The following is a 23,210-nucleotide window of genomic DNA, read 5'->3' as shown; positions in this document are numbered from 1 at the left end:
AATAGACTGCAAAGGAAAATAAACTGAAAAGACTGAGCTGTTTCAATTGAAAGGGGGAATGGTGTCTGCAATGTGTTTGGAAGCATCCTTTTCTGCCCCTAATCCCCTCGGCTTGGGCTATGCCATATTTGCGTTTCTGCAGAGAAAATACCTCACCTTTATGCCACGTCTCTCCGTACTCCCCACCTCCTCTGATGTTGGCCACTGCAAGGACACCACCCATGTGTCTCACAAAGATGAGCCTGGACACACTGAGAAATGGTAAAAACAGTTAACCTGCCACTACCTGTGCCCAGTGAGGGCCGCTGTCCTCCTCCACCACACCTGCACCCGCACCCGCACACATAGCCCTGAAGATGCTCCGCACGTGCTGTCATCTACATGGAAGCCCAGTACTTTTACATTGCTCGGTTTAAGTGAAATGTTATAACTTCTGACTAGTGATTAACTGCAAAGCTCATACGTTTTCAGGAGCATGCAGTAGACCTCATTTTAAACAACTGTCTTGGCAACCAAAATACTGCCACCCACGTGACACAGCCCTGGTATGAATGGTGCTGTGCTCGTTACACACCCGGTAAAAGCCCCTGCTACCATCTCTCCCAGTATCTCTCTCCAAATTGTTCAAGGTGGAAAAAAGAAAGCTCCTTCTGAAATATGAATTTTAAACAGATTTTCCAGTTTTACAGAAATTTAGACGTTGAAACTAGGTGTGAGAGAGGTAGAGGAGATCAGGCACACTGACCAGAAAATAAGAACGCGTGCCCAGGGCTAGAGAATGTTTTCTAGAAATAAACAGAAGAAACTATAGCACAGAGCTTCTTTAGAAAGTTTGGATTTTATGTTTCTTCCTTCTCGTTCCACTCTGACCCTAACAGTACTGAGTGAGGTTATTTTTCTGTTTGCTGTTAACTAAAATTAATTTTGCTTTGAGAACTATTTCTGAAATTTATTCACTCTTCCTTTTAGTAACTGGGGAAACTGTGGGCTTCTGCAACCTGAGGCTCAAGATGGGCTGGCTGCTAATTTCCTGGATGTTGAAGATCAGAGGAAAAGGAGAGTTTGAGGTAGGTACAGACCATACACCCATGTGGTCCTCTCTTCAACATTTTTCCTATACCTCGGAGGGTCTCTACTGAAACTACCAGCATATCCACTGGTTCAGGGAAGAAAATGGTGTAAGGACACTTCCTTACTCGTCTCACTTCCCAACACAGAGCAGGCTTAACGAATACTCGTTGCACAAATGAACAAAGGTAAGAGCTGCTCAGGAATCAGTGTTGTTTTCATCCAGGTTCCCCTCTGGGGACCAAGGGGATGGGGCTCTGGTGCAGAGGCAGTAGACCAGTCTCTGGTTTCTCCTCACTGTCTGCAGAAGATCAGATGCGCGCTGAAGTTCCGAGGTGCCACGCTTACCTGTAGTTAGGTGTGATAGATATGTTGAAGCCGCCGTAGCCATATAGGAAAGCGGGATGAGAGGCATCCAATTTTATGCCCTTTTTATGCACGATGAACATTGGAATCTTTGTACCATCCTTGCTAGGGTAGAAAATCTAGAACAAAAGAAAGCAGAACAGCTAGATTTAGCATTCCCGAGTAAACACTTGCATGCTTTTACATGGGAAAAACAGACAGGTAGTAAATTCTTCAAGCTGTTGAGTAGCACAGTGAAAATCCAGTACCACTAAGGGGCTAGTTGATGGTGAAGCATATTTCCGTTTTTATGGAGACAGTGTGGAGTAGTGAATACAGGGAGACTTGACTTTGAATTCTTCTTCCACTCTCAAAAGCTAGGTGACCCCTGGCAAGTCTGTCCTCACTCAGCTTTAGTTTTTTTTTTTTTGCGGTACGCGGGCCTCTCACTGTCGTGGCCTCTCCCGTTGTGGAGCACAGGCTCCGGATGCACAGGCTCAGCGTCCATGGCTCACGGGCCCAGCCGCTCTGCGGCATCTTCCCGGACCGGGGCACGAACCCGCGTCCCCTGCATGGGCAGGCGGACTCTCAACCGCTGCGCCACCAAGGAAGCCCCTCAGCTTTAGTTCTTTATCCCTAAAATGTGGCCACCGTGCCCACCTCTTAGGGTCTCCACGAGGCCCATATAAGAGAACAGGCATTCAGTTCTCTGCTCCCGAGCACCCCTCCCGGCAGCGGAAACTCAGATTTGGCTCTTCTGCCAAACAATCCAATCTAGGAAGACTGTTCTTCTAGGAAAGACATTTCATATTCAACTTCCTCTCTAAATGTTAAGACACTCAACCCCTCTTCATTTTCCTAGGTTCAACTATTAATTAAATATTAGCAACAACAAAACGTATGTTAGCTTTAGAGAGTAGATAAGAAGCAACACAGAAATCCTATTGTTTCTGATTAAACAAAGACACTTTCTCCAGGATTGATAATTAAGGCTCATCAAACCTTCCTGAATCTGGTAAGTTCAGTTAACATTTCTAGATTCATGACTTTTTGGATAAAAGGAATAAGAGAAAAAGGATTAGAAAGAGAACATGAAATGTTATTCAAACGGTAAGCCACAGAATAAGCACCAAGTCATCCAAAGCTGAGAATGGCTTCTTCCAGACAGACCATCTGTAAATAGCTTTCTCTGGTCAAACGTGGTATCTTTATCCCAAGGACACCTGGAAAGTGCCCCAGCTTAGAAACGTCTTGCTGACCTCACACGTCACAGTCAGGTACATAAACCTCTACAGGCAGTGTGACTCGGAGCCATATTCTATCCAAAGCTTTTTAAGGTAGCAGTTCTATCGTGGAAAGTGTCCACAAAGTCCTTGGGAATAAACAGTGGGGGGGGGGGCGGGCAGGGGAGAGGGAGGGACGCGAGGCAGATTTGGAGAAAGGCACTACATGGCCACCATTAATGCCTGCGAGTCTGCCAAGGAACAGTATAACAAGCATTTGCTTCTGACTTTGGAGAGAAATACTGAGATGTATGTAAAGTTGACTGTTTAGGAATTATGGAGAATACATGGCAGAGTTCAAAGTTATCAGAGGAGACAGGGTTTTAGTTAAAGTTACTTAGTGCCGGTTAGGAGGCACTACTAGAGAGTAACTGCGCGGGCAGTACAAGCAAACGCAGAGTAAGAGGCACAGGCGACGGCTGGGGCTAATGAGCTACAACCCAGGCCCTCGGGTAGGCGCGTTCTAACCACAGAGGAGACAGCGTGGGGGCGGGTGGGCAGGGGAGCAAACTGTCTCACACGATTCTACCCTAACTGAATCATCTGCTTAAAAAATAGCGTTCCCCCCCACCCCCCCGCTACCTCCCGACTTCCCACCTATCCTCAAATCCCAGCCCCGGCACCCAATCCCTCCCCAGCCCGGCTGAGCCCTCCTCAGGCACCTCCCCTTCTGCGTCCTACTCTTCACCCGGTCAGCTGGACTGGTGCACTTCTGTCCCTATTAAGCTGACCCTCAGAGCCTCCTGTTTGCAAAGTGCTCTGTCTTCTTGCTTCGGGGCAACGTGGCTTCCTCCTCTGGCACTGCTTTGCTTGCTACCACCTGTAGGATTTCCAGTGCCTGCACCTCCGTCTGCAATGCTCCCATCTGGCTCCAGGACAGAGAGGCATCCTTGTGGAATACAGTCAAAAGCACAAAGGCCCCCTTATGCCCATAGCTGCAAAAATATACCCAAGTTTTAAGCTGGTGTAGTTGAGATGTTAAAATAACAACACCGTGAACGCTGTCCAGAAGTGAAAGGGCACTGTGAGCATGACTACAATAGAATCACCTTCAGGACAACTCCTTCAAAGAAGGCTATTTCAGACTTGAAATAAACATACACACTTAACATATATACGTGTATAAATCTTTATCAAATCTCCATACATACGCACAGAGAGGTGTTTACGCCATTTCCATTGATCGAGTGGCAATTGATGGCAATAAACCTTAACCTGCCCGCAACAGACGGGCAGACTGACTCCTGGGTCTTTTGATAACTATGGAAGGAATCCATGTGGACAGTTTGGAAACAGACATTAAAAATAGCCCAGCTAGTTCCCATTCTGCTCTTTCCATTCCTTTGACTTTACTGAAACTGATTTCCTCTTGAAGCCTCTTCTTCAGAGAGGCTTTGTGGGTAAGTTTCTTTCTAGATTTGCCTGGTAAGGAAGAAAAGGCAGCACACTCCTTGTTTCCACTTGCGCCCCAAACCTGGCCCAACCGAAAAGCTCCGCTTCATAATCTACACTAGTGGTTCTTGAACCTTATGGGTTGGGCCTAAGCATCTGTGATAGACATGTTAACAGTGCAGTTTCCTAGGCTTCATTCCCAGAAATTCTGGTCCCACAAGTAGGAGGTGGATGACCAAACCGGCAGATTTAGCACATCTCCTAGCTGTTCCCATTGTTTCCCATTTTCTTCCATTCCCAACATCACCCATTTGCATCCCCTACTCTTTGTATGTGGTCTTTTCTATCTTCATGGGGGCCACCTGCTTGGAGTTCTGGACTCACCCTCTGAACCCCAGAGAAAGAAGGATCATTCATTTCTTACTAAGTCCACTACTACCACACTCTTCTGATTACCACAACTTTTTCTTTTTGTACTGTCTCCCTTTCCTTGGCGTACAAACAGACTCAAATTTCTCCTATCCTACATAACAACAACAACGCCTCAAATCTTTTGTACCGCCATGCCTGTCCCTCCTGCTTCCTTCCCGATCAAACATATCCACAGTAACCTACACCCACAGCTCACACTCGCCTGCCTCGTTCAGTCCTATCCTCACCATTGCCCTTTCAAAGGGCAGTGATGAATTTTCTTGTCTTTGCCCCTCCATCCCTACCTCTACCCTGGTGGTGTAGATCCTTCCGAACTTTTCTGCATGCTTATAGAGACACATCTGTTTACACGTATTCACATACACAGGTTATTATTAAAAGGCAATATACAGAATCAGGCCAATATTGGGATAAAACTTAGTCGGCTTCTCCCCACTCAGCTACCTAATGTGGAATTCCTTCCAGGTAAAGATACCCAGATTTACCTCATTTAACAAAGTGGCTGCCTCGTACTTCATCGTATGAAAGTACACAGACTTATTTAACCATTTGCTCACCAAAGGCTATTCAGACTACTCTTTTTCTGTTATCAACAATGGTTGATAGAATAAATCACTTTTACACAAATCTTACATACTCATGCCATGATTTCTACAGGATGTGTTCTTAGACATGACTGCTAAATCAAAGTGTACGTGCATTTGAAAGTTCAACACAGGAGTTAGAGCCAAGATGGCAGAATAGGAGGATGTGGAGTTCACCTCTCCCCACAAGTACATCAAGAACACATCTACAAATGAAACGATTCTCACAGAGCACCTGCTGAACACTAGCAGAGGACCTCAGACACCTAAAAGGACAAGAAAAATCCCCACACAACTGGGTAGGATGAAAGAAAGAAAAAAAAGAGGCAACGAGACGTGACCTGCACCCCTGGCGGGGGGGAGCTATAGGAGAGGAAAGGTTCCTGCACTCAGGGAAGCCCCCTCACCGGTGGCAGGGGGATCAGCTGGGACAGAGAGGGAGCTTCTGGGATCCGGAGGAGAGTGCAGGAAGCGGTCTGTGGCAGGCAAGACAGAGTAAGATCCACATGGATGGTCCATACTGTACAGATGGCCAAAAAGCACATGAAAAGATGCTCAACATCACTAATTATTAGAGAAATGCAAATCAAAACTACAATGAGGTTATCCACCTCATTGGTAGGAATGTAAATTGGTACAACCATCATGGAGAACAGTACGGAGGTTCCTTAAAAAACTAAAAACAGAGCTACCATATGACCCAGTAATCCCACTCCTGGGCATATATCTGGAGGAAACCATAATTCGAAAAGATACATGCACCCCAAAGTTCACTGCAACACTATTTACAATAGCCAGGACATGGAAGCAACTTAAGTGCCTATCGACAGGAATGGATAAAGAAGATGTGCTACATATATACAATGAAATATTACTCAGCCATAAAAATGAATGAAATAATGCCATCTGCAGCAACACGGATGGACCAAGAGATTGTCACACTGAGTGAAAGCAGAGAAGGACAAATATCATATGATATTGCTTATATGTGAAATCTAAAAAAATGGTACAAATGAACTTATTTATAAATAAAAATAGAGTTACAGATGTAGAAAACAATCTTATGGTTACGGGGGGAAACAGGGAGGAGGGATAAACTGGGAGATTGGGAATGACATATGCACACTACTATATATAAAATAGATAACGAATAAGGACCTACTGTATAGCACAGGGAACTACTCAATACTGTGTAATGACATATGGGAAAATCTAAAAAAGAGTGGATATATGTATAACTGATTCACTGTGCTATACAGCAGAAAGTAATGTAACATTGTAAATCAACTATACTCCAATAAAAAAAATTCAATAGATTCTGACTAATAATTCTCTAAAAATGGTGTATCAACTTAAGCTCCTAATGACAATATTACCTAAGTGTCAATTTCTTATTAGCAGTGGGTGTTAAGATGGATTTTAATTTTTGCTAGTGTAAAAGGCAAACGTTACCATCTCATCAGTTTTAAGGCTCAGTTTTTAGATTAGCAAAGATTTTCATCTGTTAATTGGTCACTTTATATCTCTTCCGCAGAAAACAAAGTGTGCCCACGCTTTCAGTGTGTTTTACCTTTCTGATTAGTTAACAGAAACTCTTCTTACATTAAGGACATTTACTTTCTTTCTGTCATATATTTTGTTTGTATTTCCTCCCAGTCTATAGCCTGTTTTTAAACTTTCTCTGTGGTATCTTGAATATATTTACATAGCACATATACAGACAGGACTCCCTCACCCCAAGGTGTAAAAATATTTGTCTATATTTTCATTTTGAATTTTTACATTTATGGTTATCCAAATGAAGTTTCTTTTTACACATGATCTGGTATCTAGCTACTTTTCCCCAAATAGCCAACTATTATACACCATTTACTAAAGAATAATTCTTTTTCCCATTTTTCAGAAATGCCGTTTTTGAATCGGTTTCTTCCCAGGCCTCATCTGTTTCGATCCCTATCTCGCAGCTGCTTCTTTGGCTTCCTGGGTGCGGTATTTCTCTAATTCTCTTTCAACCTTCCTAATTGATCCATTACTAGCTCTCCTTCCTGCTGCCAAATGCTACTGTTTTGCAGTTTTCTATACTTGGTCTTCCCTTTTCTCTCTGCAAATGCCCCATTTGCCATCTCAGAGAGTTCCAATAAACTACTCCGTGCTAAGGATCTTCACGCCCACATTTGCAGGTCCCTGTGGAGGGGCTGGTTAGAAAGCCCCTCAGGTTGCTCCACTCTGAGGGCTGTGATGTCACACGGTGGGTGGCCCGTCTACATCTGCAAGCCAACGTGCTCTAGGTGTACCTGTACAGGCTCCTCTTTGGGGCGCTCTCATTTTGGGTAGTAGCAGTGGTCCCTTACTTCACTCTCTCCTCAGCCACCCAACTGCCAACTCTCAGAATCACATCTTGTGCCAAGGACCCCACGCCCAGGCATCACTCGGCCACTTCAATTCTCAGGCCTCTCCTTGCGCATGTGTGCTGGTGACCCTGCTCAGGACTCCCTGCCACACTAGCCTCAAACCCACCTGGTCTCCCTGACTCCTCTCACTGGCTAAAGTGAAGCGGTGGTAGGAGCAGTGGCGCCTCGAACTATTATTAGTAACACACAACAACCATAATATATTTTATCTATTTATATGATACATAAGCCATTACTGCTTGATGAGGAGGCGACTGCTGAAGCTTGAACCCATGGGCTGTTTTCAATAGTTTATTGCTACACCACCACCCAGGTTCAAGCTAAAAAACAAAAAAAAGACTTTTCGCCCTCATAATTGTGACCAATTGAGAGCGAGCTGACAATACACATCCGTTCATTTTGAGTGTCCACTGTGGGCACAGACCTTTGATGGGATGCCAAAGCCTTTATGGGACCCTTAACGGACAGGACAACAAAGTGCTCCCATGGGATCCAGCAGGCACCCACTTGAGTAACAGAAAAAGTCTGTCCGTCATCTAGGCCCAACAGCTCATCATGTGAGGCTGACGGGCCCCATCTACCCCATTCCTGTCAGCAGCAGAGCAAACGGTCCGTGCGATAGGTCCAGTCCAACCAGGAGCCTGTGACACCAGGGTCAGCACCAGGTCTTTCCCCTGGCACGCCCGTCCACCTTCACCGACACAAGCACCACCGAAGAATTTAAGACAGTGTCTTTGGAAGCACCCGTGAGACCACATGAGAGGGACGATTTTATCGTGTTTTGATATGCAACCTTCATCAGGGACACCACAGATGAAAAATAAACATCACGACGGCGATTCAAAGCCACAGTTAGTTCTAGACATTAGTAAGCCAACCAGAGTCTGATCACACACTGACTTTAGAATGTTTCCTGCCTTAATTCCGTGTTCCTCCCCTTTAAAACTTACGTACTTCATTTTGTAGACTCCCACAGCAGCATAACAAAGTTAGTCCACATTTAAAACCAAGAACATTCAGCACAACAAGGCGATAAGGAAGCACACCCTCTGGGAAGCCCACGCTGTATCTCGATAGAGGACAGAGATGGGTATTTTCAAGCAGTTGTGAGACTGTTCCACCTGGGAAAGAAAGCTGGTGTCAGCTCTTTCTCAGCCCTGGGGAATCAAGATGATCATCCCAAATTCTGGGTATTTAAAATGTTTCAGGGATTTCCCTGGTGGCCCAGTAATTAAGAATCTGCCTGCCAATGCAGGGGACATGGGTTTGAGTCCTGGTCTGGGAAGAACCTACATGCCGTGGAGCAACTAAGCCTGTGCGCCGCAACTACTGAGCCTGTGCTCTAGAGCCCGCGAGCCACGACTACAGAGCCCACATGCCACAAATACTGAAGCCCACGCACCTAGAGACAGTGCTCTGCAAGAAGACAAGCCACCGCAATGAGAAGCCTGCGAACCGCAACAGAGTAGCCCCCGCTCACTGCAACTAGAGAAAGCCCGCACGCAGCAACGAAGACCCAATGCACAAAAAATAAAAATCAATCAATCAATAAATGTTTCAGATACAAGGAGAGAATGTCACTCTGGGACCTCACCTAGCTGGTCACCCTCTCTTATTTTAGAAACGAGAAACCCAAGATCCATAAAGATAACTGCCAGGTAACACTGCTAGCTTACGTAAAATTAACACCAAGCCCCTGGTCCAGCGTTTTTTCTACCCTATTAGAAAGTAATTCACTTCAAGCTATTACTTCCTTGTAAGCATCTTTACTGGGTGTAATTATGCAAAATTTTGCAAACGTTAGAAACTTTGACATAAATTTAATATATTCTCCCCACCCCCACCCCCAAGACAATGATCACTGGCCTCTAGGGAATCCAGGGGACAAGTATTCTGGCCAAGATACTACCTTTTCTTCGCTTTTTTGTTTTCGTTACCCTCTTGAAAAGGAGACTCATTCAAGCATGTCAAAAGCCATATTCCAGATACAGGAGTTACTACTTATCATTATTTCTTAAAGCAGAATGGGTCTGCTTAGAAAGATGATCCTTCTCTAAACAGTCATCAGTGTTTCCACCTTGAGGACAGATTATTAAAAGAATAATAAAAATCCCACTATATCCTGCCATGCCATTCTACTAAAAAAATTCAGTTTCAATAGTATTCTTAAAAGGCACAATTCACTTCAGAAATGAAACACAAAATGCTTGAGAGTATCATAAGAAAAACTGACCCCAACCTGATAAGTAATCAGTTTAAAGCAGCTTCTAATTTTGCACATTTAAAACCAGTATTCTAATGAAATGACTGACAGATAAGAGCTCACCGATCCCTGATCTGCATCCTTTAAATTAAAAAACTCTTGAGGAAAAGAGAGAAAAGGTTTATACTTTATATAAGTCCAAAATGTCAGAAATGACCATCCCTACTGTCCGCATGACTGTGCCGAGACATCACCAAATATCAAGTGGTCTTTCTCCGGATATGCATGTATATCTGTATGCACGTCCAGCTGTCATGTGAATCTGGCTTCATACAGATGAAATAAAAACATCTTCCTTTAAAGGAAAAAGAGGAGCAAGTGAACATAAACCAAGGGAACGTTACTGTTCTTCAAGAGAATGACATCAGTTATGAAAAGATCAGCTCTCTCTGCTGAAATGATTACTTTTCTGGAGATAATAATACATTTAGTAATAAAATCAATTTTGCTAACACATTTGAACATGTGAGACCATTTAAGTTCCCCAAACAAACAACCTTCAGCCCCACAGTTAATCTGATTCAGACTTGGTGCTCTCTGAGGCAAACGCCAGGACTCTCGTTATCACGGGTAATGGGATGTGCTCATCCACGCAAGGTGAAGGAAAACGGTAAAGGGCAAGCCCTTTGCAGAGAGGAATGTCTGGTGAGGGCGACTCCTGCCTAATTTTAGAGCCTGACGGGTTGAAAGGAGAATGTTCATAAAGGGCGCTGAGCTTCCCTTCCCATCAGACTTGACAGAGCCCCTTGTGTGGCCTGTGCTAAGGATGGCAGACACATGTGACGAGGAGCAGAGCTGCTCAGAAATTCCGTGCTCAATGCAAACAGGGAACAGGACATTCCATCACCCACAGAACTGGGCAGAAGGCAACCTCTGTGCCCCCATTAGCTCGTAAAACAAGTATACGAAGAACTTCGGGAGGCGCTGCACGTTTCTGAGCTGTGCTTACGTTAAAAATACTAGCCTGTTTCAGATACAAGGAAGGTTGTAACCCTATCTCTTTTCTAGGCTTTTAACTTTGGAGGAGTGGGGGAGAGTTTAAGGGTCACCTTTGGGCAGAAAATATAAAGGGAAGTGTTTATTTCAGATTGTTTTAGTCTGCTTTCCACAGGATGGCTGGACATTTTTGTAACACTGGAGATTTAAAAAACTCCTGTGGGGCACCTCAACGACAGCGAAGTCGGTCTATTTAAAAAATCTGTTTTAATTTTTGGGACATTTCTTGAGCACCAACGATGTGCTAAGTGCTATATGCATAGTCTCTGCAGAAATGCACCGGCTCTCAAAGGCTCAGCCATCTGTTCTTTGGAATAATAAACCTATTCCTGGTCTCAAACTGTGCGGCAAGAAGTGAAATAGAAAGTGGAAGGTTCTGAACGTGAGGAAAGAAAGCCAGTGGTACAGACACAAGTGGAACATGGCCCTTTGATGAGTTTTTAGAGTTTAGAGGTATTCACGTATTTTAAGGTAGAAAGACATAAGGGGCTATGATGAATAAATATGACTTGACTGTGAAACATAAAAGCCGCCGTCAGTTCCACTGCCCCGATTTCCTTGTGGTCAAGGCAAACACACAATCAGACGTTTTCATAAAAGTGAAGGACCTACTTACTATATGCAGAGGTTCAGAGAAAGCAGTTTCTGCTTCTTAACAGGCATTGTTTCTGAGGTGCTCTCTAAGAATGCATACATTGCCCCGTAATGAGGCTCACCACAGTGGGCTTTTAGGCTGCACGTAGAATGCATGTGTGTCTGTTTTGTTCTTCATGAAAACAACATGATGAGTCCAACCTCAGGTCACTATGAGCACTGCACTGTGTGCATTCAGTAACATTTGTTTATGAATTTATTTGTTGACTGAATAAATGAGTTAGCATTACATATTAAACACTCTCTTTCCGATCCCACAAAATTCCTATACACCAGCCAGCCTCATCAGTTCCTGAGGCTCAAAGTCATCTCGGATGCCTCTCACATGTCATCTTATCTAGCCCTGCCTATCCACATGGTGGCCTTGTCTCCTAACAGGACTCTTGCTTCCAATCTTTGGATACTTGCTACCAGATTCATCTGCCTGCAATCAAAAAAAATCTTCCTTTTAATCTAGGTCATTCCCCTACTGAAAACTGCAATGCCTCCCATTTTCCACAAAATGAAGTCCACGTTTGAGACCAGCAATTGAGACTCTACTCTCCGCCTTCAACATCTGTGAATCCTTCCCAGCCATCTTCTCCAGTGAAACTGCCATTTCACATCTCCAGACCCTGGCTCCCAATGTCACATGCCTGAATAGACTAAAGTATGACTGAAAAGAAACAAATCATCGGCTCTTAGGAATTCACTTGTTTGACCCCCATCTACTCCTACCCAATGCAGGCATCCCCAGAGCTACATCTCAGGCAGGTTCAACCTTTGCTTGGATATTTCTATAATGAGAAAGAAATTTACAACAAGACAAATGGCAGGTCATTTCATTTCGGAAGTTCCCTAATTGTTACAAAGTTCTTCTCTACCTGAAAAAGTCAAAATAACTGAAAATACAGGGAACAAAATTTATCCAAGGCTCTGGAGACAGAACCTAGTAATAGTAAATTCCTATGTAAGTTAACTATCGACTAAAGTTGCCATACATTTAAAAACAAATATTAAAACGCCTGCCACTTAGTTTCTATATTTTTCACAATAGAGTTGTCCTCAGGGAAATGAAAATCAAAACAATGAGACAGGGCTTCCCTGGTGGCACAGTGGTTGAGAATCTGCCTGCCAATGCAGGGGACACGGGTTCGAGCCCTGGTCTGAGAAGATCCCACATGCCGCAGAGCAACTAGGCCCGTGAGCCACAACTACTGAGCCTGCGCGTCTGGATCCTGTGCTCCGCAACAAGAGAGGCCGCAACAGTGAGAGGCCCGCGCACTGCGATGAAGAGTAGCCCCCGCTCGCCGCAACTAGAGAAAGCCCTCGCACAGAAACGAAGACCCAACACACCCAAAAATAAATAAATAAATTTATAAAACAAAAAACAATGAGATATCACTTTACCTGTTAAAATGGCTATTATCAAAAAGACGTGAAGTAACAAGTGTTGGCAAGAATGTGGAGAAAAGGGAACTCTTGTGCACTGTTGGGGGGAGTGTAAATTGGTGCAGCCACTATGGAAAATGGTGATGGAGGTTCCTCAAAAGATATCAAAAATAGAACTACCACATGATCTAGCAATTCCACTTCTGGGTATTTATCTGAAGAAAGTGAAAACACTAATTTAAAAAGATATATGTACCCCTATGTTTATTGCAGCATTATTTAAAATAGCCAAGATATGGAAACAACTAAGTGTCCATCAATAGATAAATGGATCAAAAAAATTGTGAGATACACACACACACACACACAGGCATATTACTCAGCCATAAAAAGGAATGAATCCTGCCATTTGCCACAACGTGGATGGACCTGGAGGGCATTATGGCGAGTGAAATTAAGTCAGACAGAGAAAGGCACATACCATATGCTCTCTCTTATATGCGGAATCTAAGAAAACGAAACAAAAACAAAAACTAAGCTCATAGATTCAGAGGACAGAGTGGTGGTTGCCAGAGGTGGGGGGTAGGAGAAATGGGTGAACTGTTTTTTGTTTTTAGTTTAAATAAATTGAATAAAAATTTTTTAAAAATCCATACAAACACAGCAATCTAGAGTCTGGCATCACAGTGCTTGTAAGCTGAAAAGTAAAAAAATATAAATTAACTCTGGTTGAGGTACTTAAGAGGCTGTATAAGCATGGATAAGGGATCCCAAACTTCCAACTTATTACTAATGAAAGATATTTAACATCTGCCATTTTCCTGTGTGTAGCTGTTAATCTATTAATTTAGCAGTGCCACGGTGGATGAGCTTTATGGCTCTTGCACTGTTTGGTTCTGGTAATTGACTCATGAGATTGCAACTGCATCATAAACACCCAATAAGAATGCTTGAAGGGCTTCCCTGGTGGCACAGTGGTTGAGAGTCCGCCTGCTGATGCGGGGGACATGGGTTCGTGCCCTAGGCCAGGAGGATCCCACGTGCTGCGGAGCGGCTAGGCCCCTGAGCCATGGTCGCTGGGCCTGTGCGTCCGGAGCCTGTGCTCCGCAGCGCGAGAGGCCACAGCAGTGAGAGGCCCACATACCGCAAAAAAAAAAAAAAAAAAAGAATGCTTGAAATCCATTTCAAATCCTCATTAACTCACACCTACATCAGACCACTTATTTATTTTATTGCACTAGAAAAATAAAATAACCAATGTTGAAAAGACAAACTCTAGCCAGACTGTTCAGTAACAGAACAGAAGAGAACTTTGCAGCTTAACCATTTGTGGCTGGCCGTTATGCATTCTTAAGAGTGTGAACTATTAAAGAGAGACAGATGTTAAAAGAGGAGAAAGGGGAGCGGTGTTCCTGCAATCAAGCAGTTTGCACCCGTGGGGTGGGGGATGGAATAACCTGCACAAAGCCAAGGGGGGCCCCGAATCAAGGACAGCATTGGCAAAAGCCCCCGAACCAGGAAGCTGGCACAACTGTCCAAGTACCACTTTTCATTTGTACCTCCAAGGGGAAACTGAGATGCAGCAAAACACTGCGAGGAGCAAATGCACACAAAATAATTTTGTTGTAGAAAAATGAATGACTGGAATACCGAAAAGGTGAATTTGCGAGTAAAATTCACAGGCACAAAGACATTCATGTGGGTTTCTGCTGGACACATCCAATGCTGCTATTACCCTCTGATCTACTTCTACCTAGAGTCTCTCAGACAATACAAATGCAAACCATCAAAATAGACCCCTCAGGTGAGTAAGAGGCAAAACAAGAAACCCACCATAGATGATTTCATGTTGCTTAAAAAACAATCATTGGGAAGCTCATGAGCACACAGTGCATTTCACTCCCCCACTGGGACGCATGGGGCCAGAAGTAGACTCGTGCTGGCGAGGGCAAGCTGCAAAGAGATGGTCCGTTAGAAGGGACAGAACAGAGGCTTAGAGGAGCATCACAAACAGCCATTGGGAGGCAACTCACCGGGGGGCGGAAAAGAGAACGGCGGTGGGGGGGGGGGGGAATGAAGACAAATCACAAAGTTCAGAAATCCTACCGTGATTCTTCTTTGCTTTCTGTTCTAAGCTTGGCTGTGTGAATGTTTTATATTTGTGCAGTAGAATAACAGCAAAAATCTCATCAATGAAACCATATATATATTTTTTTGATGGCTACGAAATGCCTCCCACTACCTTGTCTACCCCAGCACTATCATGGACGGACGATCTTGTCTATTCATTTAAAAATGTTTTAAAATGTGGAAATAATATACTTTGGATTACACACACACACACCTTTTTATTATCACCTGTAATCAAGGCAGCGTTAAGGCAGTGAAGATCAAAGTCTAAGAAAAATGAAAGCTTAAGATGAATAATCGAATCATGTTCCTGGAAGATCTAGAAAAGAACATTGTGCTGTAGTGATGATAGATGGCATTCAGGATGGTGGACGGAGAACATCTGACGCTTATGAAGCATCAGGGCTGTGTGTGCAGAAAAGCTGGCTACAAAGCCAGCATGCTGAGTTCCAAAGGTTTTATTTAGCGAGTTTTGTGTGATACCTCTACTGCCTAGGAATTAACACACAAAGCCCAGGACTGTAAGGAGACCCCCCACCTCACTCCATTAAAGCGGCCAGGCTCACAGGCTCCACTCACAGCCTTTTCAGTCCACTGCTGCCAGGCTTTGGCTGGCTGCTCTCACCACCAAATGCTCACGGGCAATCCCAACACTGCCCAACCCACAGCCACTGTGACTTCCCTGCAAGACCATGGAATTTCTTGGAACAAGAGGTTCCAAGTCCTTGGAACTACTCCCCCGCTGCTGCAAGCTTTCCTGGTTCCTCTTCCCCACCTCTTCAACCCTCCTGTCCCTTAAACCTTGAAGCTCCCTTGAGGCTTTGTTCCTCTTGCCCCTTCTATGCACACCACTGAGGTGCTCAAGCTGTGCCCATGGGTTCGTTCACCACCACCCCTGCCACTCCTCAGGACTCTGCCTGACCCCTGACCCTAATTCTCTGAGCACCGGGCAGATGCCCCATGTATATCTGGCACAGGTGCTTTCAAGGGCCCCCCACTGTACACAGGATAAAAACCTCACCCCGTCTGGGTGCACACCAGACCCTTAGGGTTTGGACCCGTCTCCCTTTCCAGGCCCATCTCTTGCCACTAGGCTCCAGCTGTGGTGCTGAGGACACCCCTGCTGTATAGGAGCTCTCCTCCCTTCAGTGCCCTTCCCCGTCTGCCCAGAGCTCCTTTCCAGGAAGCCCTTCTTCCCAGCAACAGTCTTAGATGCTCCTCTTCCTCTGGGGTCCCATAAGACCTGTGATCAACTGAAAGCAAACTGCTAAAAATCTTTGATTATATCCCCATTTCCCTAGTAAACTCTATCCTCCCTTATATTCCCAGCACTGCCAGATACAAGGTAGTTGCTTAATAAATGTTTGTGAAACAATTATTTTTATTAAGCAGTCTTTTCACCCAGTCATTCCTAGATATTCACTGGAATTCCTCACTTGAAAATTCCATTTTATTTAAATCACTATTAATTAGTAAAACTGTCTTAGGCATCCTTTGGCTTCTCTCTTAGGCACAGGGTCTTCTGGGGCCTCACATAGACTAACACAGTGTGGAAAGACCTTATAAAAACCATATACACAAATCAATAAAGATGTTGAAAAGTGAAGAAGGAAAGGGAAACTGAATGCATGAAATAAGAGGCTGCTTTAGAAAACAAGTTAGATTTCCAAAATCTGGGAAAAGTAATAAAAAAATCCAGAGTAATGGTCACAGACTCTCATAACACACAACAAGGCATGAATGGGTCAATTGAATTTACATGTTAGTGGAACTCCTTTTTTTATTGCTCAACTTGTCTAAAAGATTTGCAAACATTTGTAAGCAGGTAACAACAACAATAAATGCGTGCAAGGAAAATATAAAGAAAAATTTACTTTGATGCTCTAAAAGGGAGAAGCAGTGCTATTTCCTACTTTTGTCAGACTACGACCCAAAATAGTCTTAAAGATTAGATCACGCAGAAAATTTCACAGCAGTTCAAATGGTGGTAAACATTCATTTTCTGACATTATTTGTTGGTTTTGAATGGACAGAACCAATTATCAGAGCAGAGGGAGATGGTCTGACACAGAAATTTTACAGAAAGGAAATGTTCCATTTGTATAGGTTTCTGGCCATGATAACTAGACAATGTAACATGCTTCATCTATTGTGGCCTCTCTCATTCATTTGCTAAGTATTTATATGCATCTACTCTGGGCTCTGGGGACATAGCGGGGGGCAAAACCACTCTCTAAAGGGAAGAGGAATGAACACATAAACAGATGAGAAGATGATGTCAGCTAGGGATAAGTGCAGTGGGGAAGCAATAAAGCTGGATGTGGGACTGGGATGCAGAGGGCTGCTCTCTCACACAGGACGGAGAGGGACAGGGTCTCTCATCCGTGCAGTGAGAGTGAGTGAAGGGGTGGGCCAGGGGGGCGGCAGACATTCCAGGCAGAGTGGGGAGAGGAGGGGGTGCTGGGGGGCGGGGAGTGTGAGTGCGTACATGCAAACAAAGTGGGGCGGCCACTCTGCAGCTGAGTGGACGAGCGGCAGAGGGCAGGGGCCAGACCGTGCGGGTCCATGGGCATTTCTCAAGGCTGGTCAAATAAGGGATGTGCAATTTAATAAGAAGCCACACTAGCCTATGAAACAACGGCAAATAGTCACTGCCTTTTGACCACCCATCTCAGAACTGGCTGCCCTGCCTGCTCACACTGACCCCAGCCAGGAGCCTGCCCGCCACTGTATCAGTAACAACATCAATCGTTCACCCAAGCTGACATCACCCCAAACCCTCAATACTGTGGGGTACAGAGGACTGTAACTCACCAACATCACCCCGAGGCAAGACTCTGGCTAGATCACACGTGTATTCTCCCATTGATGAAAGAGTGCCACATTAGGGGCAGTCGAGCAGAGCGTGCCAGTTTCATCTCCCAGAGACTCACCCTCTCAGACTCACTCACTCAGCCCTGTGGCCGTGGAGGACAGAGCAGCCATGGAGGGGATCCAGCTCTCAGAGGGGTTGGGGAGAGAGGGAGGAGGCCTGAGGGGTAAGACAAAAAGCAGGGGGCAAGGAGGGGCTGGAGCGGACGGATGGAAAAATTAAGGAGAATGCGGACAGGCCAGCGGCCGGCTAGGCTGCGATGCAGCTGAGGGGGTCACGAGTGGCTGCAAGCCCTCGGTCTGCTTCCCTGCCTCTAGCATCATCCTGCCCTCCTCTCGCAGACCCGTGGCATCCGAGAACCGTGGGCCCAATCCCAGCTCCTGGATCCAGATGGGTCCACAGAAGAGTAATGGAGGTCCGAGAGCTATGGGCAGAATTTGGAGAAGCCCAATGGGAAGCAGACCTGTAAGACGAGGCTGCACAGATCAGACTGCAGTTATCAGCAACTCGGGCTGTGCAGCTGATCGGCAGTTCTATGCGTTCTTTATTAAGTAAAGCAGGAAAATAAACATTACTTTAAAAACACTGCGTTCAGGATACAAACTCTCCTGCAGCTTCGAGTCCGCCAGAGAAAATAATAAAGGTCCTTGGAGAAAAAAGAAACGTTGACTATTCACTAGGTTTTCCAGAGCGGTTTGTATTTCTGAAGAAAATGCTTGGAAAAATGAAAGCTTAAAACTAACAGAATGGATTTGTAGTGACAGAATTTTAGATGCTGTGGTCAAAGGATGAGGCTGGGTGCAGAGGCAACCCTACACTCCACGGAGGCCCTCTCTGGGGAGGGATGTGCGGTCGTCTGCAGGGCGAGCCCCCCAGCGCTGTTCTCTCTCCTCCCGGCACACGGAGGGCTGCCCACTCCAAGGCTGGTCTGTCCCCAGGACATGGTGTTGGCCAACGATGTGTGGCTGGGTTGGGAGGTGACACTTGTACAGAAAAGGAATTCATCACAGCAAGTGTGTGATACACTTTCCCTCTGCAGCACAGGGACAGGCCATGCTTGGGTGGAGAGGCTCCTTGGGCAGGGCCTGGAGGGAGCCCAGGCTGATGGCCCACAGACAGCATGAAATACAAGCTTTCCTGAGATTTTAGAGGTGCCTGTTAACTGCAATGGCCTAGCCTATCCTGACCGATAGAAAAGAGCAATTAGGAAGGAACCCATTCATAGTGAGTAGAAAATCCTAACACTCGATATTTGAGTCTTCCCACTCCTAAACTGAGTACATAACAAAATGTATGTATTTCAAAATTTCAAAACTACGTTTTTTTTAACTTTTTTATTGGAGTATAACTGCTTTACAATGGTGTGTTAGTTTCTGCTTTATGACAAAGTGAATCAGCTATACATATACATATGTTCCCATATCTCTTCCCTCTTGCGTCTCCCTCCCTCCCACCCTCCATATCCCTCCCTTCTAGGTGGTCACAAAGCACAGAGCTGATCTCCCTGTGCTACGCGGCTGCTTCCCACTAGCTATCTATTTTACATTTGGTGGTGTATATATGTCCATGCCGCTCTCTCACTTCATCCCAGGTTACCCTTCCCCCTCCCCATATCCTTAAGTCCATTCTCTAGTAGGTCTGTGTCTTTATTCCCGTCTTGCCCCTAGGTTCTTCATGACCTTTTTTTTTTTTTTTCCAAACTACTTTTTGATTTTGAGTTGAAACTCAAAAATTGTTTGGGGAAAAAAAAAAAAAAGGTGAGAAGACAGAGAATTCAGGGCCTAGGGAGTTTCACAGAAGGAAAGTGGGGAGCCACTACTTGGAGATGCCACTCTGAGGCCCCCAGGCGCTCTCACACACACATTCTCTTCCTTCCCTCCAGGTGGAGTGGAGGAGACGTCCCTCCTTATCTGAAGGCCAGTCCCTCCACCAGGGCTTGAGATCCCCTCACCTTCTCGAGAACTCGGCTCCTATGTGGTTCCCTTCCTTCTGGAACCAATCCATCGACACACCAAAACAATCTGGTTTCTCCCACCTTAGTAACATGCCACTGGACTTCTCAAAAGCCTGTGTACACATGGTTCTCCATTTCCTCTTCTCTCAGACCTTCTCCCTGAACTCACGGCCATGAAAGCTATGGAAGGCTCCATTTGTAAATGTCTTATAAAATTAAAACCTATTTTTTTGGATTGATTTGCTTTTTTAGCACAGCTATACAAGTTATTCTACAGGAAGAAAATGACAAATTTGAAAAGTAGTCTGGAGAAGGAGGAGGAGAGTGTGAAGTATAAACCACAGCTGTTAAAAGTCAGAGATGTTCAGTTAACCTATGGGGGATAATTTTTTCTAAAAAAATTTCTAAAAAAACTTTTTAAACAATGAAAATGTAAGCCTTTCAGATTACAGCATTAATAGAAGATTGTTGCAATTAGGAAAATAAGGCAATACAAAATAATATGAGAGCAAAGCTAATCCCCCAATCCCTCAATAACACCCACCCATAAGGAAACAATACTTAAGTCTTTTTCAACTTACAATGGGGCTACATCCTGATAAACCCATCATAAGTTGAAAATATCTAAGTTGAAATGCATTTAATACACCTAACCCACCGAACATCGTAGCTTAGCCTGACCTACCTTAAATGTGCTCAGAGCACTTACATCAGCCTACGCTTGGGCAAAATCGTCCAACACAAAGCCTATTTTACAATTAAGTATTGAATAACTCATGTAATTTATTGACTACTGTACTGAAAGTGGAAAACAGAATGGTTGTATGGGAAGAGAATGGTTGTAAGTGTATCAGTCGTTTACCCCCTTGATCACACGGCTGCCTGGGAGCTGAGGCTCAATGCCGCTGCCCAGCATCACGAGAAAGTATCTTACTGCATGTTGCTAGCCCCAGGAAAAGCTCAAAATTCAAAATTCGAAGTACAGTTTTTACAGAATGTGTATCTCTTTCACATCATCATATAGTTGAACCATCACAAGTCAAACCTTCGTAAGCCGGGAACCGTCTATATATGAACCCCATCTACACCCTCCCTCCTCTTTCTCAGTATACCCTGTTCAGCCACCACTTTGCCCCCACTGCTCACTGCAAGTGTCCTTGTCAAGATCATCAATGACCCCACCTTGTCAAATCCAAGAACTCCTCTTTCTTCCTTATTGACCAACCAAACACACTGAGTGTCAACTGCCACGCCCTCCTTTTCATACACTGTTCTTGGCTTCCTGGTCTACCCGGCCTGCGGTTTGCTGGTTTTCCTTGCATCTCTCTGGCTGCTGCTTCTCCAGCTCTTTGCTGGCTCTTCCTCTTCCAACTAACCCCTAGATGTGGGGCTCCTCAGGGCTCAGCCTTGAGCCTTCTCCACTCTCACGTGTTCCTCCACGTGACTCTGTTCCTGCCCCTGGATTTAAATAGTACACTAATGCTGAAGATGCCCACATTTATCACTCCAACCCTTAGACCATAAGACCCAAATGTCTAACTCCATACTTGACATCATTGCCTGGATGAAAATGTAACAGGCACCACAAACTTGACAGGTCCAAAACATTTTCCCTCTCAAACCCATCCTCCCCAACCCACTGCTGACAACTTGATACATGCTGACAACTTGATACATGATACCAGCTACTCAGATTCAAAATCTCAGAGTCATCCTTGATGTGTCCCTTCCCCTGTCCCCTGCATGTTCAATCCCTTACTCTATCCTGCTTACTCTACCTCCCAGGTGTATTCCAAACACACTCTTCCCCACGTCCAAAGGCTACACTTTAGTCCAGGCCACCCTATCTCTTACCTGGTCTGTTGTTACAGATGTATATCAGCTCTCTCCACGTCCATACCTGCCCTTTAAATCTATTCTCCACAAAACAGACGATGGTTTTCTTAAATCAGAACATGTCACTTTCCAGTAAAGACCCTGTAGGGACTCCCACCACACTTGGGATCCCGAACAAACTCCTAACATGGCCACAAAACCCTGCCATCCCCCCCACCCAGCCTCCATTCTCCTCCACTCACCATTTCCCAGTCTTCTCTCCGATCCTCTCTGAAGCCAAGCACTTTATACTCGGGGCCTTTGCTCTAACATGCTGGGCTCTTCTTCCCTCATTTTCACGTGGTTCGTTCCCTCTTAGCTTTTAAGTTTCCACTTAAATGAAATCTCAAGGGAACTTTTGTTGACGACTGGGCCAATTCACACTGGGCCCCTCTGTCATTCCCAGCAACAGTCATTGTTTTCTTCACAGCCCTTGTTCCAACTTGCAATGTTCACATTTATTTTCTGTTCACTTGCTTTTGCCCATATTCCTCATAAGAGCAAAGACCACGTCTCTCTAGGTCACTGCTACATTCCCAGTGTTTAGCCCAACGCTTGGCACAAAGTACATTTTTAATACGTACAGGGACTGCATAAATGCAGTGGTTCTTCCCCATCCCACCTCCACCAATCAATGCAGACCAGGAATTTCTGATGCAAGGTGAGGAGGAGAAGGGGACCAGCTGGCAGTCGTAAATGAACTTGAACAAGGTGTCAAAGTCTAGATGGGTGAGTGGAGGCAGCTCTGGCAACGCCCCGTAACACTCGCCTGTCCTTCCTATCTCTGAAGATTCTGAGCAACGTATCAAAGTCAGTGCTTCCGACACAGCCAGACCTGCACATTCTCAAACACACCAGCCACAGTTTAGAGCATTTATACTTTTCTCTAATCTCTTCCAAATATTTACATGAGCTATATTCACATTAAATTTTAGAGTTGAACTAGACATATCCTTTGCAAAACACAGAGAAGAGGAGGGTCCAGATGTAGGCAGCATAAAATGATTTTTATATAATGATTTTTACTTGCACCCTCGACGGTTTTCTGTTTGAGATTCAGTTTCAGAATTACCCACTACCTTAACTGGGATCAAAGAGTATATTCTGTTAAAAACATGTCTGTATGCATATTAATATTTATGTTTATATACATATGTATACAAACGAAGGCAGCTGGAGGCAAGGAGGACACAAGGCGTCATCCATTACTTAGCAGACTTGACTAGCAGATGACTTTAAATGCACAAGAATCTGGGCTGCATTTATCAATACAGCCTGAGGAGATGACTTACAGTTCTTTCTTTTGAGACATTAACCAAGGTCAATGGTGAAGCTTTCTCTACAGTCTTAATAAAACCACAATGTCTTATGTTGATTTCTACACGGAGACCTAGAACTACCGACCTCAGGGCACTTGACTGCTGAGTTGTGGCAGCCTGATCAGGGAGGTGGGCACAGCTGCTCAGATGCTCAAGTGCACTGCACAATCAGAGATGTGGCTTACGCACCGCTTATGCCACGGTGTGACCTGGGGCGACTCATCTAACTTCCCTACACCACAGGCTCCCCATCCAGAAAGC

General features: G+C 44.8%; 1 protein-coding gene and 1 long non-coding RNA gene across 2 annotated transcripts in view; one reads left to right on the top strand and one right to left on the bottom strand.

Annotated features, from left to right (window-relative positions):
• LOC113611030 (uncharacterized) overlaps nucleotides 1–1,423 on the top strand; it is an 82,467-nt gene extending 81,044 nt beyond the window's left edge. The window contains exon 3 of the long non-coding RNA XR_003429327.1: nucleotides 970–1,423. This is a non-coding gene — a long non-coding RNA (uncharacterized LOC113611030). The remainder of the gene's footprint in view (nucleotides 1–969) is intronic.
• The window catches only part of PREP (prolyl endopeptidase), a 134,672-nt gene that overhangs the window by 17,874 nt on the left and 93,588 nt on the right, over nucleotides 1–23,210 (bottom strand). The window contains exons 11-12 of the mRNA XM_027089613.1: nucleotides 1,417–1,553; nucleotides 157–251 (exon numbers count right to left, since the gene is read on the bottom strand). Of these exons, the coding sequence (XP_026945414.1) occupies nucleotides 157–251; nucleotides 1,417–1,553 (232 nt within the window). The remainder of the gene's footprint in view (nucleotides 1–156; nucleotides 252–1,416; nucleotides 1,554–23,210) is intronic.

This window comes from Aethalodelphis obliquidens, unplaced genomic scaffold (assembly GCF_003676395.1).
Source record: "Aethalodelphis obliquidens isolate GAN/ISIS:26980383/991018 unplaced genomic scaffold, ASM367639v1 scaffold3, whole genome shotgun sequence".
NCBI lineage: Eukaryota > Metazoa > Chordata > Mammalia > Artiodactyla > Delphinidae > Aethalodelphis > Aethalodelphis obliquidens.
The sequence above is the reverse complement of the archived record's forward strand: the minus strand, read 5'-3'. Positions and strand labels throughout refer to the sequence as shown.